The 27,873-nt window shown below is 44.0% G+C and overlaps 1 protein-coding gene across 1 annotated transcript in view; it reads right to left on the reverse strand.

Annotated features, from left to right (window-relative positions):
• Window positions 1–26,356, reverse strand: part of Best3 (bestrophin 3) — a 47,110-nt gene extending 20,754 nt beyond the window's left edge. The window contains exons 1-7 of the mRNA XM_028877938.2: window positions 25,135–26,356; window positions 23,121–23,288; window positions 19,242–19,336; window positions 18,550–18,783; window positions 3,980–4,134; window positions 2,661–2,738; window positions 1,798–1,950 (exon numbers count right to left, since the gene is read on the reverse strand). Coding sequence (XP_028733771.2) covers window positions 1,798–1,950; window positions 2,661–2,738; window positions 3,980–4,134; window positions 18,550–18,783; window positions 19,242–19,336; window positions 23,121–23,272 — 867 coding nt within the window. The 5' untranslated portion in view covers window positions 23,273–23,288; window positions 25,135–26,356. The remainder of the gene's footprint in view (window positions 1–1,797; window positions 1,951–2,660; window positions 2,739–3,979; window positions 4,135–18,549; window positions 18,784–19,241; window positions 19,337–23,120; window positions 23,289–25,134) is intronic.
• Window positions 26,357–27,873: the final 1,517 nt, after the last annotated feature.

Here is a 27,873-nt window from a genome sequence, read left to right on the forward strand (position 1 = left end):
GTGTGGCGAGGGGCTGTCTTCCTCTTCTTCCCTGAGGTTTTGCTTAAATGAAATAGGCCATCATTTCAGCCTATTTTTGTTATATTCATATATTTCACACTTATAGCGTCAATCTTGTATATCTTATTGTAGTCTATATTTAGTAGTCGCAATGATACATCTGTGCATTGAGTATGTCACGAAGATGCCTTTACTGGAGGGCACCATTTGCAGAAAGAAAGATCAAGATGTGTTTCCTAGCTGGGCGGTGGTGGAACATACCTTTAATCCCAGCACTCAGGAGGCAGAGGCAGGAGGATCTCTGTGAGTTCTAGGCCAGCCTGGTCTACAAAGCAAGTTCCAGGAAAAGGCGCAAAGCTACACTGAGAAACCCTGTCTTGAAAAACCAAAAAAAAAAAAAAAAAAAAGGTTTTGTTTCCTATACTTTGGATAGAGCAGTTCTTTGCAAATGGAGACACAATCCACTGGTGTGGGACCCACACTTTTATGACACTGGCTTTATCCTTTCCTATTTGGCCTTTTAAAAACAGTTTATAGAGGAAAGGAATTTAGACACTTCACCAGAAACAAAAGAAAACAAAAAAGGAGCCACTAACCTCTTCCTGGTTCAGCCAAGCACTTAACACTTGGACACAAAGCGGACAGACAGTTAAAAAGCTCAGTAGGATGAAGGGGGATGGGACAACACAGACCAGAGTGGAACCGAATGAGAGGACAGTTGAGCATTTGGATCAGCTGTGGTCATTTCAGGGTGAAGTAGAGCCTCTAAGAGAGCCACCCATCTCTCTTGGTCTTCCTCACTCTGAGAAAGTGGGTAAAGATGATTACAAATCACTGTCATCTGGTTAAAAACATTTTTGCCATTTAAAGGACACGCTGTTCGTCATTGGAGTATAATTTAAAATGCCAACGTATTGTGAAGATTCAAGCCAACAAAAGAACTAGTGTTTGCAGGAGAATTTGTCCCAACCCAAAGGCCTGACCACAGGTGGCTGTTTGGTGGGCCAAGTATTTGGAAATTCTGTTTTGTTAGTCTCCTTGAACGTATTATTGGATTTCACTTTACTTAAGGAAACTGCTGTTTCTGACTTTTTTCCTGTCGCATATGCCGAGTGATGGAGAATCAAGCTTCTGATATTTACACACGTATTACATCTTGGGAGGCTTGGGGGTGCTGGTGGTGGAAACAGAACCAGTTCCACACCCGTGATGGGATGAGCTGTTCTCATGACTCTGACATGCTTTTAGGTTCCTGGCAAACTAAATGTCATCGTTAATCCTGATGTTTCTGCTTTTAATCCTGATGAGCTTTTTTTTTTTTTTTAAACGGGATGCAATTAACGTGTGGGCCAGCTAGTGGAACTCGGGATTGCAAATGATTTACGGGGTGGAGCAGAACTGATCTTGTGCTGCAGTATTAAAGCTCGAATCTGCTCTCAAAGGCTGAGGCTCTACTGTCATCCTCTGCCCAGTTGTGCCTAAAAAACAACCCAGGTGCACTTATTATTTTAATTACATTACTTCAGTCCTCATGGGAGCACACAGAGGCTTGCAGAAAAATCAATAGCTGTAAGAGAAATGTTCTCCTCATCTCTTTGCATAATGAACTACTGCCGTCCAGCCTCTCTACCCATCACTTTCATCTCGATGGAAAAGCCATCACGTCTATGAACTATTAAACATCACGTCTACTTTTGAGTTATTCATTACAACGGTTTGCCAGAGACTCCATAGAGGATTCGAGTTTGGAACAAGAGGAATTCCAGAGTGCCTTGGGCACCAAGATCGTTGACGTACCTTGAGCCATCCTGCGTAGAAGAAGAACTGGAGGAGAGTGAAGATTGGAATGTACAGATCTAAGTCATGCCCCGCGTAGCCTTTGGTGGGATCCAGGAACTGCCGTCCAATCAGGCATGCGAAGAAGAATGTGTAGACGGCGAGAGTGACCACCTGGAACAGAGAGAAGACTGAGGCAGAGGGCGGTGCCGGTCACCCACAGAAGCCCAGGGGAGAGGGCAGTGCCGGTCGCCCACAGAAGCCCAAGGGAGAGGGCCGTGCCGGTCGCCCACAGAAGCCCAGGGGAGAGGGCAGTGCCGGTCGCCCACAGAGACTACGGTGCAAGGGGCGCAGGTGGGTGTGAAAAACACACGCGCAGGGCTGGGGCGATACCCCAGTCCGTGAAGTATGGCAGCACACGCCTGAGGGACCGAGCGCAATTCCAAGCACCCGTATAAAGTGCCAGGAATGGTGGTTTGTTCCTGTAACCCCAGTTCTGGGGAATGGGTGAAGACAGGGAGATCCTGGGGCCTCGCTGTTCGGCAAGTCTGAATGAAAAATTTAAAAGTGAGGCTGGGAGTCGGTGGCGCACGCCTTTAATCCCAGCACTCGGGAGGCAGAAGCAGGCGGATCTCCGTGAGTTCAAGGCCAGCCTGGTCTACAGAGCGAGATCCAGGACAGACACCAAAACTACACGGAGAAACCCTGTCTCAAAAAACAAACAAACAAACAACAACAACAACAAAAAAAAACCAAGAAAATAAAAATAAAAATAAATAAATAAAGTGGATGGCTCCAGAGGAGCGGCACCCAAGATTGATCTCAGACTCCTACGCTCCTGTCCCCGAGCCTCCCCACCCAATCACATGCACGGTATTTGGTACCTGTGTGTAAACCAGTGGAATGCCAACCCAGTCGTAGCCAAACAGGAGGCTGCACCAAGATCGGTACCGGTTCATCTCCTAAGCCCAAAACATAAAAATCACACTTTACTAACACGATGGCCCCAGTAGTAAACATTAGCTGGGATTCAGAACCCCGGCGCACTGTTGATGATTGTGTCAGGAAATGACAAGGCCAACTTCATAAGTTAGCCCTAAGGTTGTCGGGAAAGTTCTGAGAATGAGAAAGCAAAGGATACCATGGAGCCGCTTGTGAAAAGGAAAAAAAAAAATGATGAGGACATTGGGACATATTTTTATAAATATTAAGAAAAGACGAAATGTTATAAGGATAAACTTGCTTTCCTAACCCACACTCTTCAATGTATAGACTGGCCCCAAGTGCTCATGGGAAGCTAAAATGGTTAATATTTTAAATAAGTAATTACTAGGTATTTTGGTAGAAACATTTGGCAAGCATTTTTTTCCCCTCTCCTTAAAAACATTCCTACTATAGATATTAGAAAAGACATAAATACATGCTAAGCCTTCTGCCCAACAAATTGAGACTTTAAAACTGCTCATATTGATAGAAAATCTATTAAGAGGAAGGATGGAGAGTCATTGATCTCGTCCCTTATCCATATGAGACTGGAATCTAATATGACCTCAGTTTGAAACCATTTATTCATGTTAGCCTCATCCAAGCCAGAGACCATCAGGGCTGTCACAGCAGATTACCACTGTATACATCTCTCCCATGAATCCTGAGACCTTTCATTTAGCAAGACATTGTTTTGTTCCTTACAGCAACTGAACACTCATTTAAGTTTGGGTTATTCAAATTTGGGGTGGAGAGAAAAGATTGAGGTTTATTCTTCCTTCGGGTTTTATTCTGGGTGCTGGGGGTTCAGCTCAGTGGAAGATTGTTTGCCTAGCATGCAAAAGGCACTCTAGGTTTCATCCCATCACTGAAAAAACAAAACAAAACGCAAATCTAAGGATTTTATTCTAGAATCCTGAAGCAAGGGGTAGCAAATGCCCATGGGCGTTGTGCCTCTTCAGAGTCCTTGGCAATCCTGGCTTGAACACTTTCCTACAAGCCTCTCACAGAGCGTGCTGTGCAGACAGCCAATGCTTCCAAGGAGGCTGAGTTCCTCTTGCTCACTCTCTGTTCTGCTCACCGTGGGTTTTCACACTGGCTTCCTAGTGCCTTGGAATCTGGAGTGAACAGAGCAGACCTCTTGGTCTGACCTGTTAACAGCCAGGGTCCTTTTGAGTTCCAATTTGCATCTTTTTCTCATGGCTTACTAAATACTTACGGTCATCAATGATTGTAGGTCGACGCTGTCCCTGATTCTACCTTCATTCCGGGCTTTCGTGGCAAGATTTCCAAACCAGACGAACGGAACCCAGTATTTCAGATGCGGTGATTTGAGGTGGTCAAATAATTTCCTTTCATCTGTTGTCATAAAACCTTTACACAAGTTAACAACAGGGGTGTTATGCACATTTAGGCCCGGAAGCATCACCATAATTTTAGTATTCTATATAAGCATACTGGGGTAGTGGGTGGGGGGTGCTAAAGAAATAAAGACTTTTGTCTCTAGTGGTTTATACTTGTGCAAGAGATGAAGAGTTTGGCACATGAGTATGTGTGCATGTGCATACACAAAGTGCACGTGCATTATATATTGCTATGTGAAGTAATGCATCATCTTGGCAATCTGATAACAGAGGTAAAAAAGGAGACACATGAGTCTGGGGCATCGATTCTCAAAATTTGATACACAACCTCCTTTGGGGTCACATAGCTGAATGTGGGCTGTGGACTATTTGGTAACAGGTTTCTGAACATTCAGTAGCCAAAACTTAATTCAAAAATCAAACACATAATGAATCCAAAGTGTTGCTGGCCACACACGGCCATGTCATATTAAGTGTCTCACTGTGCCTTGGTTTTGAACACACAGCATGTGCACTTTGCACTGAGCATAACTTGTTGCCACGCAACACCAACAGATGATGCCTCTAACATCTCGGCTCAGATTCAAGACTGTTTTGTGTTATGAATCACAATGCCTTCACTATCCCCATAAAGCATTCTGCGTTTACAGAGACATAATGGCTTAATAACAGAAAACAAAAGCATTTTCCTATGATCATTCCTCAGCATTTAAGTACCCAGTTAGTATATATTTGAATTGCTTTACGTTAGAGTGTTTGATTTTAAAATCGCCATTTGAACTGTTGACTCGTTTCATTTTAAAAATGTTAAATGAATTCGCCTTCGGATTAGGACAGCATTTCCACAGTTTCTGAAATGGCCCTAAACCTGCTTCTGCTGTTTTATGCTATGTATTTATTGGAAGTGGCAGCCTTATTGATGGCTATAAAATCAGAATACCAATAACTCTGAAAAGGGCAAAGATGTCATGCACTATCAAATATTTGGCCAATAATTAATTATGCATATAAAAATAAATAAGCATATCATCTCATTTACATGCAATTTTACTTTCTTTAAAAAAATTGTTTACTTTATGAGTGTGTTACCTGCGGGTATATGCATGTGTATATGTGAGTTTGCATGGTGGCCAGAAGGGGGCATCAGAACCCCGGAAGTAGTTACAGGTTTTTGTGAGCCACCTTGCATGGGTACTAGGATCTCAACTCTGATACACAGCAGCAAAGTGCTCTTAACGACTGAACCATCTCTCTACTTCCTCCACCTTTTTTTTTGGAGACAGGGTCTCATGAGCCCAAGTTGACCTCAAACTCATTATGTAGCTGATCCTGTGCCTCTATGTCCCACATCCTGGTATTACAGGCAGGTGCCACGGTGGCCATGTTTGTTTGTTTGTTTTTAGAGGATCAAACCCAGGGCTTTATGCATGTTAGGCAGGAAGTCCAACTGAGTCATAGTTTTGGCTTGCTTTCACTTATAGAATTATTTCGTTCATTTTTAATAACCAGTCAAATTATATGTACATCAAAGTATTGCCTTAAAATAAGTTTTGAAATTAGATTTATTCATCTGTGTGTGTGTGTCAATGCCACAGCACGCGTGTGGGACTTAGAGAGCAGCTTCCAGGAGTCAGCTTTCCCCTTCCGCAGATCCTGGGGATAGAGTTCGGGTTGCCAGGTTTGGTGAAGTATTTACCTGATGACCCATCTTGCTAGCCCAAGCAAATTTCTTGACAATTTATTATCAGTCACTGTTTGGTTTTATACATATTTCATACTGCCATATGCCTAAGTGTTTATATATATATATAAACACTCCTGTAAAAGGGGGCTAGTGAGCCGAAAGAGTTTAAGAGCCCTGATCTAGGGGGCTGGAGAGATGGCTCAGAGGTTAAGAACCCTGGCTGTTCTTACAGAGGCCCTGAGTTCAACTCCCAGGACTCATATGGTAGCTCACAACCATCCGTAATGAGTTCTGGCCTGCAGGCATACATGCAAACAAACCACTGTATACACAATAAATAAATAAATAAACAAAACTTTAAAATAAAAAGAAAGAGCCCTGGTCTAGAATATCTAGGGAAATTTCTCCTTTACATTTTGATTTATTAATCTAAGATTTGGCACAATAACACAATAGAGTTGTAAGGGTTAAGAGACTAAAATTCGAGAGTTATAACAGAGCTTGGAGCAAAAAGTTGCACGTGATTCCCAAGGCTGTTCCTTCCGCCTCATCCTGTCTGCATCCTGCTTGATCACATTTCCTTTCTGTGAAGCCATCTCTCATTTCTTCCTTTGTCCACCCAGGGATTTCTCTAATTCAAATCTTCCGAGTGGCACTCAGTCTTGACTTGTAGTATATCGATATTGTACATAATGAAAGGCAAGGACTACATTGGTCTTTCTTAGTCCCCACAGTATTTTGCACAAATTTTCAAAACGTGCGTGCATAAAATGCAATTAGCTTGAGTTTCCAGAGACCTCCCCGAGCCTCAGGGTTTTCCTCTGTAATGATATCTGCTTTACCGCGATGGTACTGGGAATAGAGCTGCGTGGTAGAGCGCATGTCTATCGTGCTGGAAGCCGGCACCACACATCAGAAAGGCATGTGGGGGATGGAGGAGGGGGGAGGTGATTCCTGGGATGCTAAACATACCGGAAGAGTTGAAGAGTTGAACATACTTAACGCTAAGGAACAATGTATCTTTGACTCTTTATCTGGGCTCCTCCTTCATTCCCTCTCTTCCCACACAAGGGGAGAAGAGGAACAAGGTAGCGAGTTTATTTAATAACAAAACCTTGAAAGAGGATTTATTTTTGCTACTTTTAATTACGCTTGCACACATGCGTGGGTGCCGTCAGAAGCCAGAGGCATCAGACGGGGTGCTGCGAACTGAACTGCGGTCCTCTGCAAGAAGAGTGTGTGCTCTCAACCGCTGAGCCATCTCTCCAGCCCCATTTTTTTAACGTCTATACGTGAAGAAAATGAACTTTCTTTCTTCTTCTTTTTTTTATTTGTTTTAAGAAATGGACTTTAAAAGCTTACAGTTTATGCTTGATTTTTACCTTTTTTTTTTTTTTAAAAAAAATAAAGGTTAATTAATTCAAGTGATATAAATATCCAAAAAGGCCAAATGAATATTCATGGTGAAAATAAGCCACCCTTCGTCCGTAACCTTGTTTCTTTCCCTAGAGAAAATCACTATGACCAGTCTATTGTATAACATTCCAGAGAAATCTCATGGATGCTCATACACGTCTGTGTATTAAACACAAATTATTTTTATTTATATACATATTTATAATTTACTTCTATTTTTATTTGTATATTAGAGGTTAAAAATGAATATGTAGCACTCTTATTTAAATGACTACTCTCTACTAATATTAATAGTTGCTGACAGTGTTTTATTTAATTAATTCCACCTTGAATAGACATTTAAGCTGTTTCTAATTTTTAACCACAGTAGCCTTTTCATGGGGGCCTTAGGGATTGAACCCAGGACCTTGTATATGCTAGGCAAATGCTCTATGTCTTGAGCTAAATACCCAGCCCTGGTTCTAACGTTGATACTGGAAATAATGCTGACATGACTGTCTTTGTTCCTATCCCTTTACCTCTCTCTAGTGGCTTGGAAATGTTTTGATTTCGTCTAAATTATATTTTCTGAATGAAAGATTATTCCTAAAACTAATTTTAGTAGATATTAATTTTGGCTTATTTTAGCCTCCAAAAATGTAATCATTTGCTAATGAAGTTCTGATGAAAACCAGCTTTGCCTTAATACAACGCATTTACATCTGGGTCTGTCGTCTGCTTACAGATTTGGTTTCTCTGTGTTGAGTTATCATCCCTCCTTAGCACGTAAGACTTAAGAGGTGGCGTTATAATATAAAGTATGTCACAGAAGAAGCAAGACACACCCTTTTGATAGTCATCCATTCCTCAAGCGGTGGAGTTCCCTAGGTCTCCTAGGTCTGGTGTGACTCAGGCCAGTGTTCTCCAGAACGAGTTCTCAGACAGAAGACCTCGCTCTCAGAATCACCCGTCACCTAGCAAACTTGGGTAGGGCTGGCCCCACCTGCAGGCAGGCGTTCCCTAGTCACGTCTGCTGTTACCAAGCCTTGGATAACATACTTTTAGAAATGCTATCTTCTCCCCAGAGGTTCTGCTTCATCTGGTCTGGGTGGAGTCAGGGAGGGGCACGCTAAGTCTTCTTGGGTGACCTACTGAAATGGGAACCAGGCAGTCGCATGCTTACAAAGACCTGCGGGAAATTCTAACATGAAACAACATTTGAAAACCACTGTCCTAATGGAGGAAGGTTCTGTTGATTCAGTATGTGAAATAAACATAGTGATAGCTACAGAACCAATATTTACCTTTGACACTAGACCAGAATTATATCCAGTTTACTTATACTAACTAAGTTTCTGTCCATGTCTAGGGGATGGTACTTCTTCTGGAATTAAAAAAAAGGGGGGGAGGGGCAATAATTATGCTCTTGTTTCTCAATAAAACTTAAAGTTGTTACATGTGATGGCTAGTCTTGGTTGTCAACTTGACTCCATCTGGAATGAACCACAACCCAGAACTGGAGGGCACACCTGTGAGAGATTTTCTGCTTGGCTTGAAGTGAATTAATCCACTTCTAGTCCAGACCTTTGAGGTAGGAAGCCACACGCCTTTGATTCGGATCTTGAGTGGGGAAGACATACTTTTAATCTGGGCCACACCTTCTGCAGGAAGTCTATATAAGGATATAGAAGAAGGGAGCTTTTGTTCTTGGCCCTCTGGCCCTCACCTTGCTAGCACATCTATCCATTCCTTCACTGGCATTGGAGCCCACTTCTTTGGGATTCCAGCATGCGCTGAAGACCAGCTGAGACACCCAGCCTCATGGACTGAGCGACTACTGAATTCTTGGACTTTCTGTTCACAGCCAGCCATTGTTGGATTAGCTGGACTGCAGCCTGTAAGTCGTTCCAATAAATTCCTTTTATAGATGTAGAGGTTCATTTGTAAGTTCTGTGACTCTAGAGAACCCCGACTAACACAGTGCATGATCCAGATAATCTGCCTTGTCTTTTAAAACAGGCTTACGGAGCATGATTAAATGTTATTATTAGAAGTTAACCTTGGGTTATGACTTCCTTTATTCTGTAACCAATGGAATCTTCCCTTCTTTGTGGAACATGTGTTTTGGGGCAACTCAAACCGAGTCCCAAGACCCTCGCCACGCACACTCGGCTTAAGAACAAACTCTCCGCTGCTTTGAAAACAGTTAATAGATGAATTTGGCTTTTCTTCTTCTTCACTCCAGGCCTAAAAGCTTTCCACAGCTGTCCCTCCTTTAACTGGAAGCCGGTCTCAGCCGTTCCACATCAACTGACTAACACTTAGATTCTTGGGATTTAGAGCGCAATTCTAAAACACAACAAAACAAAAATGACCCCACTCACACACTGGCTGCAATTTCTGTAATTTGGCCAAAGAACAACTTTGTGTCTGGTTATTTTTCTCTTAGGATTGTGGATCAAATTGTGTTAGCGAGTCCCTTCTTGGCAGCTAAGCAGAACGAAAATAGGCAGAGCGAGGGCTCGGTTAGAGCCAGAGCTGGGTCCTGCGCTCTGGGAAGGATGTTTATTGATTGGAGGAGTCACAGCAAGGGAAGAAAGCTGGTGATTTTCAAGTTTTTTTTCCCAGCCCAAAGTTATTGATAATTTAATAGGCGCTGAGGAAGATGAATGAAGAAGCAGAACTTAATGCACTGTCCAAGAGGACACGGTCAGAATGACTCCAGCCATCCTCTGCTGGCTCAGACATCTAAAGTAATCCGATTTTGGAAATTAAATTGATGGTCGATTGCAAGAAAAGCTCTAGATGGGGGGGGGCAGATCCATTTAGGGGGCATTAGTTATGAAGGGTAATGTCATCTTCATGAGCATCTCAGGTCACTGTAAGTAGACACCAATGCCTTAATATTAAAAAAAATTATTATCCTCATATCTAAGGCAAATTCATTATGGTTATTGCTATTCTGTATTATGGTTTAATTGTATTACAAATTAATTGCAGTTTGGCTGGTCTACCACCACCCTGTGGCCACATGTCTCCCTCCTTCAGGCCCTACGTCTGGTTTGGCAAACCACTGCATATGCCTAGAACGTCTCCCGAGATCTCTTTTCTTTCTGGCTGGCTCAGCTCGGCCCAATGATTTTCATGTTACTCGTGTGCAAAACAACCTTCTTTAATATATCTAATCAGGGTGAGATATCTATATACCTATCCTAATAGATGGACGCTTGTACTGACTTACAACCTGAGCTGCAGTTCCGTGGAGCAGGATTTGCTACTGGAAGGCAAATTTGTCATGTCTCTAAGCCAAAGGGCCAACTAAATCCATTAACAGGCAAGATCCTGCCATCACAGATCCGTGTGCTGTCAAGCGAGCCTGATTTTCCCCTGGTTGAAGCAGGGGCAGGTGTCTTTGGCCTTCCGGAGAGGCTTTGTTAGCAGAAGGGCCACAGCTCTGCAGCTCCAAGCTCAAAGGCCGGATCGGTTTAACGCCAGCTCTCCTCTAAGAGAAAGCTGCGCTGCTAGTGTCCGAGCCTCCTCGGGGACCAGCTCTTTCAAGGGGAGTCCAGCATCTCTGACTCATTTCCAAATGCATATAGCAGAGCCGCCTCTTCAACTAAAGGTGCCCTTTGAATATAATGGGAGAGAGGCTTAGACATCTCCGTTGAGGAGATGCAATGTGAGGTTGAGGCGGAGATAGAATCGTATCACATGGTTGTGCAGCGCAACATATCGGATCGTGAGCCACAGCAGAACAAATGTGGTTCAAAAAAGTAACGGTCGTTTCTTCTACAGTATGCGTTCACTGATTACTACACAAGACAGTATTGTTCCCATTCTATCCCGTGTCCCCCCACTTAATCCCACTAGATATGATGCTCAGAAGTTTTTTTTTAAAATGAGTTAAGAACATGAACGAAACAGTGAGTTACAGCCCATCGATCAGAAGCCTGAAATAGGATACAAGAGAGTAAAAAAAAATCAGCTTTTGAGGTGGCAATACCAGCTGAGGGGAATTATTCCTTTATTTCCCTGATATTACCAGAACAAATGCCCTCACCCATCTCTCCATTCCCGAAGTGGATATTCTATTTGGCAGGTCATTGCATTTTATTCAGTCTCTCTCTCTCTCTCTCTCTCTCTCTCTCTCTCTCTCTCTCTCTCTCTCTCTCTCTCACACACACACACACACACACACACACACACACACGAAATAACATACACGCAAGCAATTAGTGCTTTTAGCCCCTTGCCTAAGTGGGCGCCCCTGAATTTCATTTGCCTTGACTGAACAGAGCTGAGGCAACTTGCATCTGCCACGAGACTCAAGTCAGCCCGGGAGACACAGCCAGTCGAACCCAGACTGTATCGCAAGGTTCTGTTTCAAAACAAACCAGCAAACAAAGAGACGAGTACAAAAAGAACCTGGCTTGGCATAGTGGCAAATGCCTGGGGCACACAGTCAAACCCTGTCTTCAAAAAAAAGAAAAAGAAGCCCGGTGGTGGTGGCGCACGCCTTTAATCCCAGCACTTGGGAGGCAGAGGCAGGCGGATCTCTGTGAGTTCGAGGCCAGCCTGGTCTACAGAGCGAGATCCAGGACAGGCTCCAAAACTACACAGAGAAACCTTGTCTTGAAAAACAAAAAACAAAACAAAACAAAAAACAAACAAAGAAAACAAAAATCTCTTGATAATTCAATGACAGCAACTGTACTTTCAGAAATACTGGACGGGTAGACTTTCATTCCAGCCACTGGCCCAGGGAGGCTGTCTAGTGGTGTCAGCCAGTTCTGCCTTGCACTTTGCATCCCGAGTGGATCAAGAGGTGCACGCAGTGAGCCAGCTTTCCCTCACAGGGTGACATTCTGTCTGTTCGGGCTCATCATGTGAGAACACAGGACTAACCGACTCAGCTGACTCTAGAAGTTCAGCCCATGGAGGAAGCAGGCGCAGGTGTGAATACCATGGTCCCTTTGGCCGCCTCTCCTCCCGACACAGGACACCGGGACACTTGAACAGCCCAAGGGGCCTGAGAACCAGGAACACACCCAAGAAAATGACAGCAGGCTGAAGGGCAGGAGTAAATATACAAAATCTCGAGCGCTCTTCTCAGGGAAAGATCCCAGATTGTGTGATCTGGTTAGACCAGAAACACAAATGGGCTAACCTTGCAGCCTGCTCATCTTAAGTCAGGGCTGCTTCTACTCACCAGCCCCTTGGCAACCCAGCGCTCACTTGCAATTTATACCATTTATACCAGTAACTGACAACTCCAGTGTAGTCTCACCAGGGCTCCACCAGTCTCAGGAGAAGGCCCAGGGACTTTGGTTAAGGTTTCAGGGCTTTAAGAAGAGGAAACGAGCCAGGCAGTGATGGTGCACACTCCAGAGGCAGAGCCAGGTGGATCTCTGTGATTTTGAGGCCAGCCTGGTCTACGTAGTGAGTTCCAGGATAGCCAGAGCTGTTACACAGAGCAAACCTGTCTCAAAACCCCACTCCTACCCCCCCACCCTGCCACTGCTGCCAAAAATAAAAAACAAAAAGAAAGAAAACTAAAAGGGACCTTAAAAAAAAAAAAAAAGGTTATCATGCTTAAATGTTCTTACTGAGGACAAAAGGAAAATATTCACTTCGGAGGAAGAGAGAGAAATATAATATGGAGACATGAAGTTCAGCTGTTAATGTATTTGTGCTGGCCTCTGAAGATGGTTAGTGCAGAGCAAAATTTATGGTAATTGTTACTGATCCTTGAGGACAGGGACCATTATGTTCGTCCTTACGTTGTATTCCTGCTGCTCCGCACAGAGACTGGTATACCATGTGCACTCAACTCTGTTTTATTTTTACTTAAAAAATTTATTTATTTATATTTATCTAGGTGTATAAATTCTTGCCTGTATATATGTATGTGCACAGTGAGCATGTCTTGAGCCCAAGGAAACCAGAAGAGGGTGCTGGATTCTCTAGGGAGAACTAGACTGACTTACTGAGAGTTGTGAGTGGCCACATGGTGCTGAGAATCAAACCCAGGTCCTCCAAAAGAACAGCAAGTGTTTTTAATCACCGGGCCATCTTTCCATTCTCTTATTTTTTAATTAATCAATTCATTAATTAGTTACCTTTAAGACAGGCTCTCATGTGCCCAAGGCCAGCCTCGAACTTGCAACGTAGCTGGAGATAACCTTGAACTCCTGGTTTGTCTTTACTGGCCCAGCGCTGAGATTACGGGCACAAGCCTCCCTGTCTGGCTTTCTTCAGAGCTGGGGATTCGAACCAGAGCTTTGTGCATGCTGGGCAGCTCTCTGCCAACCAACTGCATTCCCACCCCAAGGAAGCTTTATAGAATGAGCGAAAGCCTGAGAGTCATTGGGAGTTTTATCGCTGGCTCTCTTAGGGTCGGTCTGTGATTTTCTGTTCCCGTCTCTGTGCTTCTGATGAGTAATGTTGCTGAGAACTATTTTCTTCTCTGATACTTGTGAAGTATTAGGTAAAAGGTTTGGATTCCACTTGGTTCTAAAATATAAACCATCAACTAAGGCCATGACCCCGGAGTTAGCAAAGATCCTGGATTATGCACTTGGCTTGGAGTGAGTGACATTTTCCAAGGCAGGTGATCGGAATGACTAGAATTTTCCAGAACGAGTTCAGAGTCAACAGGCAAAAATGAGCCTCCCTGGCAGTCCCTCTGATAAATAACGGACGGCCCACACTTCAGCGACTCCGCGGCACCATTGACTTATTTTGAGTTCAATTTTTAGTATAAGTAGAAATAGAAAGCTTTTTATTTTTAATTTGAGAAATTTAACCCGTGATGACAAAGAATCAGATCTATCTTCCTGGGAAGCATGCAGTGCGGTTTTTCCATGCCTCAGAATGATAGAATTTGATTGTTTCATTTAAAAACAAAGAACGTTCACAGACTGGCTGGGAATGGCTGACCTTCCTGCTCTCCATCCTCTCACCTGCCTCCTCCCGCCCCTCACAGGGCTTGTGCAGGCAAGAGCCCTGGCAAAGCAGCTGGGCGAAGAGCTTTGGAGGACCCAGTCTTAAATCTCAGTATCTGGCAGCCTGTGATTCCGGGACCACTCAGCACTGTCTGTAGGGGCTTGTTAGATACACTGACATCTTTCAGCATTGGTTTTTATCAGTAGCTGATGCATCCTCAACTTCTAGACACATACTATTTCTTATGGGTGACTTTAAGTAGGGTAGTCAGTAGATAAGGTTGTGTATGTGTGTGTGTGTGTGTGTGTGTGTGTATATGTGTATGTGTGTGTGTGTCCTTATCATTGTCCACTTATTTTGCCCCTTAGTGCAGGGTAGTGTCATAGTTTTGAGTCCTCTATCCCCTTAGGCAGGGATTAGGTGCCCTAGCTCTGGACTCAGGACATCTGCCAAACATTTTCCACCGTCTCCAACTTCCTATTCTTCCCAGAGACCTTGGCACAGGCGAAAACCAGCCAGAGAGTGAGGGAGGCAGGTGTCCAGCGAGACAACTTGGAAACAGAGCCTGGATGAGACTGAGTCAGCCCTCTCTGTGGGGGAAGGAGCCAGACACTGCGTGAGTCAGCGCTGCTGCCGTAGACCGAGGGTGCTGGCCGGGGGAAGTAGGAAACGCCGGGCTCTGGGGCTGTTCCTGCAGCTCAGTAGCTTGGAACCTTTGCTCTATCACCTGACACACAGGCCTGATACCGTACACACGCTGTGTGCACAAATTTACATTCTTCCGAGCACAAGCCATGTCCTCTGCCCCTTTTACAAAAAAAAAAAAAAAAAAACGAAGGTTCAAGAAGAGTTGTGTCCCGTCCCGTCCGTGTCCCCCCCCCCACCCCGCCCCTTTTATTTTTGTTTTGTCTTTTGAGGTGTGATCTATGTAGTCCTGTCTGGCCAGGAACTCACGCGCTGCAGCTCAGGTTGGCCTTGAACTTGGGACAATCCTTTTGCTGCGGTCCCCAGTATTAGACCCCTGCCTCAGGATAAACAAGGCCTTTTAATGGAGGTTGTGAGTCATAGGCTCACGGGCCCTAAGAAAGATTTTGGGCTCCATTTGATCTCTCTTAGATCTGTCTCCTTCAGCCAGTCCGAAGGAACTAAATAAAAATTTTAAGCCAGAACTATGCTCGGTATGCACGAACAAGTGACTCAAACTCTGCCCGAGGGCACACCTTAGCTGGCTGCAGTCGCTGGTCAGCCCAGGCTGAATCTACTCCGTCTTCGTCGTTGGTACCCGGTTAGTAGAAATGACTGGAATCCCCTCCTTTCTTTTCTTTCTTTCTTTCTTTTCTTTTTTTTGGGGGGGGGCACGGGGAATCAGAAAAAGAGGTGTTTTTTCATTTGCTTTTGTTTTTAAAGCATCCCTTAAACCATTGAGTACTTTTCAAGTTCACCGTGTGAAAAATGACAGGGAGCCAAGAATGGTGACACACACTTTTGATTCCCTGCACCAGGGAGGCCGAGGCAGAAGGACTCCTGTGTGAGGAGACTGTCTTTAAATACAGAGAGGGAAGGAGAGACACGGAGACATGTTTGATGGAAGGGGTCTAAGCAGCACATCTAAGGGTTCAAGCTTTTTGATCCAGCAGATTCAAAGTGGAGTCCAATGCACTTTAAGTGAACGGCCAAATGCCGAGGTCTGTGCGTCTGTGGATTGTGGTTTCAGACTTTAAATCCACACCGGTGAGTGAATGGCTCTTGTTTTTCAGACTCCCTTGCAATGGTAAGGGCATGGAGAGTGGGGACAGAAGCAATATCCGACATCCCAGATACCTTAGAAAGGAAAAGACCTGATTGCATGTGCATGGCAGCCATTTGTACAAGTGTGCTGTGAATAACACACTCAAAGGAAATGAAGCCACACCACTCTCCTGCTTACCCTGTTTGCTCACGTGCCTGCAGACGTGGGTCCAGTTCAGCCCTGGGAGCTCAGGTCTGACCAGAGGCCCCAAAGTCCTCTCTATTGGTGGCTGGCCCGGCTCCTCGGATGCTCTTGTAACACGGAGCTGACACTAAGAGGATGCGATTTGCTTTGAGAATGAGGCTGACCAGAGCCCTTCTGTGCCGGAATGTGTCAGAACTAGAGAAGTAGCACTGGTTCACCCAAACTTGCCCTGTTTGCGGCTTTTCTACCTTCCTTCAGAGCAGATCATTCTTAACATCTTTATATATTAGGGTAAGACACTGAAGTTGCCAAGGAGCGTTTCAGGTTAGTTATTCTGAAGCAGTATCCTACTTTTTACCTTCAGAGGGCAGCGGGTGGGTTAATTTGGTTTTGGTTTCTGGTGTTCACCTGAGTGTTTGCCAGGCTAACTCAGACTTCTGCTTGGACCCTCCACTGCCCCCCTGCCCCCCCACTTCCTCACATACACCCTTGCTTCCTTTCCCCACCCCAACTTTCTCCATCTCATGATGAAAATAGGATGAAAAAGACCTGGGATGTCATGGACCCAAGGAGTCTTCAGTCGTGACCCAAATGCTGTGCCATGCTGTTCTAGATGATTCCTGTATAGTGGCAAGAAATGGCATTACCACTTGCCCGGTGCTAGGAATTGCTCTGAGCACTTTGTGACCATTAACTTACTCAGTTCTCACGGTGAATCTACAAGGTCTATAGCATAGGTGATATCGGCCGGGAGCTGGCGGCGCACGCCTTTGATCCCAGCACTTGGGAGGCAGAGTCAGGTGGATCTTTGTGAGTTCGGGGCCAGCCTGGTCTACAGAGCAAGCTCCAGGACAGGCACCAAAGCTACACAGAGAAACTGTGTCTCGAAAAACCAACCAACCAACCAAACAAACAACCAACCAACAAAAAAACCATAGGTGCTAGCATAAGCCCATTTTATAGATGAAGAAACTGAGGCACAGAAAGGCTAAGTTAAGTTATCTAAACAACATCATGTAACTAGTGGACAGTGGAGGAGTCAGAATTCCAACCCTTCTGCTATACTTAGTTATTATCTGTGTCTCCCATAAACACACAGAGACAACAACAACAACAACAACAACAACAACAAGGTCAACAAATTAAAAAATGAACAATATTCTTTTTGGAGGAAAAAGGAAACGAGATTACGATTTGATTCGAGACTGTAGCCTAAATGAAGGTGGAATTCCTCCGAGTTCTCAGATAGTCACCGTGGGCCAAGAATGACCTCACTCCATCCTCCCGCCACTGAAGGCCGGTTTTACAGCTTCTGCGTCAAATATTTACATAGCAAAGAGAACCGTCCTTCACACATGACTCATTTTCAGCATGCTAGACCCAAGCCCCCAGATAGAACTCCTACATCTACCGTCTCCTACGAAGCACTGGAGAGATAAGAGGCCCACACTGAGAGAGCCTTTGACGACTACATCTGGGGAGGGGGGTTTACCTGGATGAAGACTGACATACAGACTCCTTCCAGGACTGATGGTGCTTCAAGACGCATGCCATCATAATGTTTCGGAGTCTGAATCCTAATTGTGTTGCACAGCTTGTAATCAGTCTCTTTAAATCCGCCCCCTACTGTTTTCGTGAGGTCTTGGGACCTATCTAAAACTAGGCGCGGTGACTCACATCTGTAATCCCACTCCCAGGGAGGCTACGGCTAGAAGACTGCAGTGCGTTCAGGGCCAGCTTGGGCTACATAGTGATAACCTGTCTCAGAAACAACAACAAAAACCAAAACAAAGCAAAAAACTCAGAACAAAATAAAAACAACGGCCATACGATACTGGGAAAACTATAAGGTAATACATATGACAGGTTGCTTGGACGATTGTGATCATCCTTTTCACTGTACTTATCTCAAGACATCTTGACTTTCAATTATTTTTCTCCTCTACCTCCAAAGTAAACTTCTTGAGGGCAGGAATCATACCTTACTCATCTCTGCCCTTTAAGAACCCTTCTGAGGGTGTAGCTCAGTGGTAGAGCATTTGCCTAGCATAACCAAGGCCCTGGGCTCAATCTTGAGCATTACCACCAAAAGAAAAATAATAAGAAAAACATCTTTAAGCCTGTCTCGAAAACCAAAAAAAGAAAAAGACGGGCGGTGGTGGTGCACGCCTTTAATCCCAGCACTTGGGAGGCAGAGCTAGGCGGATCTCTGTGAGTTCGAGGCCAGCCTGGACTACCACCAAGTGAGTTCCAGGAAAGGCGCAAAGCTACACTGAGAAACCCTGTCTCGAAAAGCCAAAAAAAAAAAAAAAGATTTTTTTTTTCTTCTGGCACACAGGAGGCAACCCACAAACATTTCTTGAATGAATACACTTAGGTGCTTTCTAGAGTATTTTGGTGGTTCCCACGTCTGATAGACACATGAACTTGACAAGAAAGAGCCCACGAGAAGAAAGCGTGCACAGTACCTGCTTCGACCACGTGGTCCATGGTCGGAAACCTTTTGTACACCGCTGTGCTCACGGAGCGGAAGATGAGCAGGGACGTGAGGTTGACATAGCGCATCAGCGTCCTTCTGAGCAGGCGCCCATGCTGGTCGCTCCCGTGGACACTGCTGGAGATGAGGAACATGAGCCTGTCCGGCCAAGGCAGATTCACAAACTGGTTCCACCATCGGTTCACTACCAGAGTGACATAGAACCCTGTGGGGTAACCGGAAGTCATCATGCAGTTTCTTACAGCAGACACCTCAACGGACACACTTTTAGCAGAACTTTAGCCTTTTTTAGGGGTTCGAGATCTGAAAGGATGCTATCATCCACACCTTATGATTTTGCCCCTCCAAGAACGGGGGAAATGTCCTAGGTGCCTGGCAAGGTGAGGGGCACCCAGTAAGTGGGTATTAGAACTGAAACATTGACTGCAAAAGTGGAGGGTTAGTGAAGAGAAAGCTCAGTTGTCCGAGAGCAGATCATGACCTCAAACTGTTGGATGTTAATTTAGCAGAAGCAGCCCTGAAGGCAAACTTTAGGGATGGCCGTGTGCCCTTGCAAGCAGCGGCTTTCCCGGCATGCCTCTCAGCCCGGAAGCATTCATGCAGTCACGTGACGTCTCACGGAGACAGCGGTGTGGCTGCATTCTGCGTGTGACCTATACTTACCAAGCACAAAGGTTACTGGAATTTGCTCAGCATATCTGTCACAGTAAATTGATAATTTTTCAAAGTAACGTTTTTGGGCTCCTGTAAGTAACAATCTGGAGCAAAAATAAAACGCACAGCCCTTTATGATATGGTATTTCTGCACCTGCTCTGCAGGTGCCATCAAGTGCAAACAGTTAAGCACAAATAATCTCAGGTTTTTGTTTTTGTTGTTGTTCAAAGGAACTCTATATTTTTGTTCCCTTTTCTTCAAACAGATGTGTCTCCAAAGTCTTTAAAAAATTGCTTTGTGCTTCAAGTATTCAAGTTTTTAGCACACAAGTCTCTTGGCCGTTAAATGATTTATTAACCATTTTTGTTTCTTAAAACTTTATATTTTTAGAGTTTTATATAATTGATTCATTGGATTTTGGAGAAAAATACGTCACAAAAGGGTTTCTTTTTATTTCCTTTCCTTCCACTGAGAATCAAAGGTAGGTCAGCACAGGTGCTAGGCAGACACTCTCACTGAATTCCAGCCTCATATTTTCCTTTCTATTTTTGAGACAGGGTCTCACTGAAGTTGCCCAGGCTGGCTTGAGCTCACTCTGTAGACCAAGCAGGTCTCAAACTTGTAATTCTCATGCCTCAGCCACCCAAGTAGCTGGGGTTATAGCCCTGCACCACCAGACTTGGTTTCTGCTTTTCAATTATTCATCAGGAATACTTACAAGAAAGAGAGTATTGATTTGGTGGGTCAGAGTTATTAAGTCATTATTGAGTAACAACATTAGACATGTTGATCTTAATTCAGAATGTGTTAATTAATTTAATTAAGTAAATTAGCACATTCTAGATTGTGCATATCACATGTAATATTATAATTGTTTAACACTCATAATTATTTGGAGTACAGATAAAGGTGATTTAATCTTAAATGTGGAAACTGTTACATTTTGCCACTGTCTCAAAACTTTTCCTGTAGCTCTGACTTGACCTCCCCAAAGTCTTTTTCTGAGACTGTTAAACATACCTGCCCATAATGAGACCATTATTATGCTTTAGGGAGGGAATTCAGAGACCCCCAAAATCTCTAAAGGCAGACTAGTAATAATCACCAAAATGTGGAAAGAGAAACCACATATGAATTTGCAGAGGTCAATAGTGCAGTTCATCTCAAGGATGAAGAAATCTAAGGAAAGAGCCACCAGAACAAGTACCAACAGTTCCCTTGGCTAGAACGTTGATAAAGAAGCAGAGGGCCAGTGAGGGAACCTTATCCAACCAATGAGGCTGCAGGCGGAGCTGGTACTGGTGAGGAAGGACTTTGGGGTCCAGGGGTGTGTGGAGTTTCTGTCTCAGCTTTGGATGAGGTGATAGAGTTCATGGAATCAGGGGAAGTGACAAGAGAGGCACCGGCTGGATTCACAGGCCTGAGAGGGTCGTGTTGATGACAAGTCACAGACAGGGTGGCTTTCTGCTACATAAATAGAAATGGTCAAAGAGCATTTAGAGTGGAAAGTGTAGCTCTTAGGACCAGTTAGGCCAAGCCAGGGTACGGCACAGGTCTGTGTATTGTCTAGTCTCTAGGAGTCTCAGTTGTTTTTTTTTTTTTTTTTTTTTTTTTTTTCAGCTTATGGTTCCGTAGAGATAAAAAAAAAATCAATTATATAAATAATTTTAAAGCATATATCTTCAAATATAGAACCAAAATGGGTGGTATTAATACTAATTGGCCAAAGAAATATGAATAATAGACACAAATTTTCTTAGCTAGAAATTACCACAGAGATTATTTTATCATTCCTCCAAATTGGAAGAGATAGAACCAAAGCCTACAGCAGGCACAAGAAACAACTCTGTTTCTATCTCCCACAGGTCTGCTTTACTTCCTTGACCTATTAAAACAACAGTTCTTGATAAATCTTTAAGACAAAAAGGATCTACTTGGGCTGGAGAGATGGCTCAGTGGTTAAGAGCACTGACTGCTCTGCCAGAGGACCCAGGTTCAATTCCCAGCACCCACATGGCAGCTTACAACTGCCTGTAACTCTAGTTCCAGGGGATCTGGTGCCTTCACACAGATATACATGCAGGCAAAACACCAAAGCACATGAAATAAATATTTTTTTTTAAAAAATTGACTTTTCCAAGAATTTACAATGAAACTTGTAAAAAAAAAAGGAGAAACCAAATTAAAGTGATTTTTACAAATATATGCACTCTTTGATTTTTTGGAAAGACAAAAGTCTGTGTAGACTTTGGGGGGTAAGATTTTGATATTGGAGCAAAAGTTGAGACCCCAGAGAGCATTTCTGGCAATACAACAACGGTTCTCAGGGCTTTTTCTATTCTAAGCAGCAGTAGCAACAGTCAACTCACATTAGTAAAAACAAACCAAGGAGATAGATAGTTATCCTGGAAGGCTGCTAATCTGCCACCATTTCATATCCCGAAGGTTCATGCGACATATAACTAAGCTGTTAAGATAATCTATAAGATATCTGAAAAATATAAGAGGTCTCTAAGGACATTTGCCAAAATCTATCCTTGCGATTTTTGCCTTGGTGTTTTTTTGTTTTGGTTATTTGAACCCAGGACCTAGCACTTGCTTTCCAAGCATTCTACCACTGAGCTAAATCCCTAGCCCCACAAAATCCATTCTAACGAGTACACTCATTTGCAATAGTAGTGTTTTGTTTTGTTTTTGAGACAGGGTCTCCTGTAGCCCAGGTAGCCAAGGATTGTCTTGAAGTTCAGATCCACCTGCCTCCACCTCCTGCATGCTGGGATTACAGGACTGTGCCATCATGCCTGGCTGTATGTGATGCTAGGAAATGAACCCAGGACTCCATGCATGCTAAGCAAGTACTCTACCACCTGAGCTGGCTGCATCCTCAGCCCTAGGATGGAAGTTTTGATGTGTAACAAAATAATTGTTCAACATTTCGCTCTGGGTAATGCTCAGCCAACTAAACGAACATCCCTCCTCTCCAAGTGGAGTCTCGTAACCTCAGGGAAGGATGTAGGTAACATGGTGACTCCTCACAATTTGTTCATCTGTGGTAGAAGAAAGAGTTATATACCTAGCTAAGGTGGAAATACGGCCTTAAAAACCGTAAGCTTTCCTATTGGTTTCCTCCAATGAGTCAATTTTAGTTTAATGACTCATCAAGCTTCTTTTCTTAGCATACTGATGAAATTTTATCAAGACTGTAATTCTGAGTTGTTGAGAGGTGGCTATGCTCAAAGTCTCTATCAACCTGACAGGAACACATCTTGACATAACAGAGAATAAATACCTCCTTTTGCGAAAGTGACGTCCTGAAATCAGAAGACATAAAGAGAACAAATTATTCTTCGGGCCTTAATTCTTTGGTTGCGGCACTGGTAAGGTTGGAGAACACCGTCCTGGGGCAGAGCTTACCATCCAGACTAACTAAGGCAAGCTGCCTGGGAAATTCTGTTCACCCAGATGTTAACTCCATATGGATTTGCAACAAGCCGTCAGGCCACAAGTTCAAACTCGGAGGGACATGGCTGAGAGAAGTACAAAAGTATGTGTCTGTGGACTTTGCCATTAATCCTCACACGATAAGGGTGTAAGGTTAAATCTTTCAATTTACGCCTAAAACAGCGTGCCTGACACCTCATCAGGATCAATTCCTGTGGGGCTGGAATGCGAGCCCGTTGTCTCTGGCAGTCGCTGACTCCTAATACATGGTTAGGTGTGGATTAAAATACCCTGTCCCCAAGAGGAAAAAACGTCAGAGAGGTTCATGCAGAGGGAGAGGTTACGTAATGCGAAGGCCAGCGGCAACCAAGGGGATCCGATTCTTGAGACTGTATTCTTACATAACATCTGAGGGCCATTTAAGGAAACATGCAAAGCGAAAGTACCTGTACACCAGACTGATTGCTGTGTAAAGAACAGCAAAAACAATAAACTCCCTGTACAGTAGCTTGTAGATGCTGCCTCTCCACTTGAGGAGCAACCTATGAAATCCAAAAAAAGTTGCATTTGCTACTTTACTGGAGTAAGTGACAGTCATCTCGGATAGTTTTGTTCTAGAAGAGCAAGAAGACAAAAAACATGGGTGAAAATAACGTTTGATGTCTGCATTGGCATGCACTTTTTTTTTTTAATAATCAGAGGAGACTAAAGCCGGCAACTAATCAGCCAATCCACCCTTCCTACATTCCTGCACTCCTTTTTACAATTTAGAAGTTGTAGATAGCACCATCTCACCATCTAGAATCTCAGTCCTAGACCTCAGAGCACAGAAGGAGAGGAAGGTGGTCTCAGGAAAGAGTGTTCTTAAAAGCCCCGAAATTTCTGTAATTGATAAGTATTATTTTAGAGTCTGTAGCGATTGCCCAACAAATAGCGAAACTATCACATGCCATATACTAGACACATTGTAATGCCGCTTCTTAATAGTAGGTGGATTTAGGAAACTGGTTTGCTAAACTGATGTTTTAAAAAACAGTAGCTATACTCGTTGCTTGGGGCCCATGTTTGCTAAAATATGTAAAGAGGTATTGAGTTCACCTTTAAACTTCCTAAGAGGAAAAAGTTACGGCTCACTTCCTAGAAACCAGGAGCTATTTTAAGGAAGAAGCCAGGCCCTTGGAGCAGCTTAACTGGCCGATTACTCTGGGTGGTCTTACTGGGTAGGATGTGAGTGTCTAAGTGACTCTCTGGATGGATGGATGCACAGTTGGAATTCTGTACCTTCCAAAAAGAGCCCATGTGCTGAGCAACCCTGATGTTAAAATGCTATATTTTCCCTTTGGAAAGTCCCAGTGAGATGCTTAAAGGTGGTCGACTTTCTTATCAGAGCTGAACAAAAAGAGTTTTTTGTTTGTTTGTTTGTTTGTTTGGCTTTTTTGTTTGTTTGTTTTGTAAGACAGTGGCCTTGAATGTGATACTTAGTCAAGAATGACCTTTGAGCTTTGGATCAACCTTTTGGGTGAGTGCTGGAATTGCAGGGCCATGCCACTGTGCCTAGTTTACTAGGTGCTGAGTCTTGTGCATGTGAGGCAGAGAGTCCATTATTTGGACTCCTTGTACTGGCTCTGTGCCATGGATGTGGGCAGGATGAGAAGGGAGCCTGGAGCCCGCTTTTCAGTGAGCTCTTTGTTGTACCATGGCATCTCACTGAGACGTGCTCTTTGACTTTGGGATAGATAGCTCAAAGCTGACCTTTGTTTGGAAATCTTGCTCAGCTACTGGCTAGCATATAGGTCCCGTGCAAACAAAGTGAGATTTCTTTACAATATTAACTCCTCTCCAATGGAACTATGAGGCGCTTCTCGAAGAGCCACTTAGACTGAGAACATGTAGTTTTTAGGTCAAATTATAATACACACACACACACACACACACACACACACACACACACACACACACCCTAGTATATTTTTCCCATAGAGCAATCTATATCATACATTCCATCACAAGCAAGAAAATGTTTCATTCAAATAGGCAAACATCCAACTGTAATTTGTCTGTTTCCTCTAAGGAATTAAGAGCTGGCAGCTGTCTTCATAACAACAGCAACAAAAATCACTGATTTATCCTCCAAAATTATTGATTTTAATTAAGAAACAAACCAGGGCCTTTTGCCCACGTAAGTGGTGCTACAAAAGAATGGGATGTCTGTCACAAAACGCGCTCTACTTTTTCAGGGCTACCTTGTCTCCTTGCCTAAGGAGAGCACAGTTGACTCGGGAGAGGAGCGCAAATGTCTTCTGTTGCTCTCCAGGCCGACTGTGTTAAGTAACAGGCTCTCACCATCTTCCTTTTCTTTCATTTGCTCCTTCACCCTTCTAGGAGGCTGTCAAAAACCCTAAGCCCACGGAGCACCAAGGTCACCCACCGTTCAAGTGCGTAAGCTGACGGAGCACTGACCTGTTCCTTTGGAGTCTCCCACGGGAAGGGAAATCTTCAAAATGTCAGTCTCTCCCTGCAGAGGCGTCTTCAGGTCCGTGTGCTCCCGGGTTCCAGCCTTCACGCACGGGACCGTCAGGCTTCCGCCTGGTCTCTGGCTGCTGCGAGGTTCCAGCGCGTCGCGAGTCCAGGGTTAAATGTTTTTCCACTTGCTGAGGCCTGTTTATGCCAGTTTGCCCACTGATGACAGTTATAGCCGGGAACAAACACAAGGGACAGCTGCTGATGCTGCTTTTTTCTAATCTATAATTATAACTCCACCTGGCGCCCAAAGTACCCCTTTGAACGAGAAGTCGGTGGTGACGCGGGGATGCGGGGCCATTTAAGTCCTCTAAGATTCATTTCGACTCTGGCTTGGGATCAAGGAAGAAAGGCCCTTTTCTGCTTAAAAGTTCTGGACATACTCCAGTGGCCAAAGAGGGGGATTAGGGCAGTCTTTTGCGCATGAAATGAAGAATAAATTCTTATGAAGCCATACACTGGGGCAGACAGGAATATAAATAAGAACTAGCTTCATCTGAGAGTAACTGAGACTGTTCCTCCACTAAAAGCAACAAGTGTGTAAGTGCATGCGTGGATGCCTAGGGTGTGTTCATATTTGTGTGCACGTGTGTGGTATGTAAGTGGTGTGCATGTGCATGTGTGTGTGCATCTGTGTCTAGGGTGTGTGTGTCTGCATGTGGTATATGTGCATGGTGTGGTGTGCTTTAGACGTTCGTAGAGAATTATGGTATGTGATGATTCAGCCCGGTGGAAAACCACAACACATGGATTTATTATGTTTTCCCATTGTTAACCAGGAAAACTTTAAGTTATTTGAGTGGTTTCTTTTGGATCGACAGTAATGCATATTTTCTTTCTTAAAAGGGAATGTTCGTCTGAGTTCCTTAGGTGCTAGAATAATTCATCGGAGGGTTGTTTTCTGGGACCCTCCCAGCTTCCTAAAGTCACTTGTGTGCCTATTAATGCACAATAAAGGAAATGACCAAAAAAATCATTTTTGTAGAGAAACATGTCGAATAAAATATTTGAAAAATCAAGACTAGGCTATGCCTGGTGGGTCATGCCTGTAATCTTATCACTTGGAAAGTTGAAGCAGGAGACTGGCCATGAGTTCAAGCCTCACCTGGGCAACTCAGTAAGTTCCAGGACAACCCTGGCTAATAAATGAGATTCTGTCTCAAACTCCCCCGCCCAAAAAAAAAAAACGAAAAACAAAACAAAACAAAAAAACAACCAAAAACCAAAAATCCAAAGCCAAACAAACAAACAAGACCCAAGCAAATGGATAAACTCTCCTCCCCCATTAAGAATATGTAAAAAATAAATAATTAAAATTCCTAAAGAATTATTAAGTTGTACGTTTGTATATTTGACCAACTTTGTCAAACTGTGAGTGCTTTCGAGACCTAACAGAGTTGTAGGTGTTTTTGACTTTTTTGTCCTTGTTCTTGTTCCTAACTTCAGGTTGGAGCCCTGTCAATAATAAATATTCATTTAATGATTGTGTGCTGACTGATCCCGGCACTGGGGCTCCAGTAACAGATAGTGGGTATTATTACTGTTGGATTATCACTTTTCTCCACTATTTCACAGCTGTGAGCACCTTGGGAGGAATTTGTGAACATACAGAATGCATACACACAGTATTTCACATCTTCTATCTGAAAGGGCCAAGCAGACGCCGTAACAGGCTGCTCAGTCTTCTCTCCGAGATCAGGCCTCAATTTCAGTTTCCTGAGACTTGAGCAAGCAGTTTCTGGGAGGGCCATGAACAAAGGACAATTAATCACTGATGCTCCTGCCAGCAGGGACAGGGAGATAGCATGCACCAAACCTGGGCCACTGAGGCAGCCCCCACAGTCAGTACGTGCTGGGCCAGCCAGCCTCCACAGCAGCTCAAGGACAAAGCCTGGGACTTGTCCAGGCCTGCCCCAAAATGGATAACTGTAACCCCCAACTAACCCTAGCCAATTAAAAGTTACTAACATGATTGCCACTTGCATAAACCAATCCTGAGTCTGTTCCTAGGAAGTCTGAAGACCTTAAGACCCCACCTACCCCCTATAAAAAACCTTGTCCCATTGCTACTCATGAACTCTCTTGCTCTGCTGCTGCATCAGACAGACGGAGGGTCCCGAGTTAACACACAGCAGTAAAAAGACTCTGCTTCTGCATCGGATTTGGTCTCTTGATGGTCTTGTAGGGGGGGTGGACTCTGGGTACAACAATGTCTGCCTTGTCATGAAAAGTGGTTGGATAGACCCTGCAACTGCATTTACTAAGGTTTTCAAAACTGGTGTACAACAGAGGAATATTGCAGACTCGATACCTCCCCGCTGCATCTCCTACTGGGTGTGTGGTGGTCCCCCAAACTCGGCATATCTTGCTGCAGTCGTAATTGAGAACCAGGAGATCAGCGTGCTTTGCCAGGCAGTGTAAGCATTGTTGGTTGGTGTTAGGTAAACGCCATCCGCGTCTCCCACCAGGCTGTTAACATCAGGAAAAGATGTGGAAGACAATCCCTGAGTAAATAAGTCATGAGATCCAGACGGAGAGACACGACCAAAGTCAAAACTTAAATAAAACAAAGTGCCACGAACAAAGCTTTAAATCTTAAAAACTCATACGGATCGTTTTATACTGTCCATCTGTTTTGCTTTGAGTTGGAGCCTCTCAGTGGTCTAGAACTCTCCCAGG

The sequence above is a fragment of the Peromyscus leucopus genome, chromosome 18 (genome assembly GCF_004664715.2).
Source record: "Peromyscus leucopus breed LL Stock chromosome 18, UCI_PerLeu_2.1, whole genome shotgun sequence".
Classification (NCBI taxonomy): Eukaryota; Metazoa; Chordata; class Mammalia; order Rodentia; family Cricetidae; genus Peromyscus; species Peromyscus leucopus.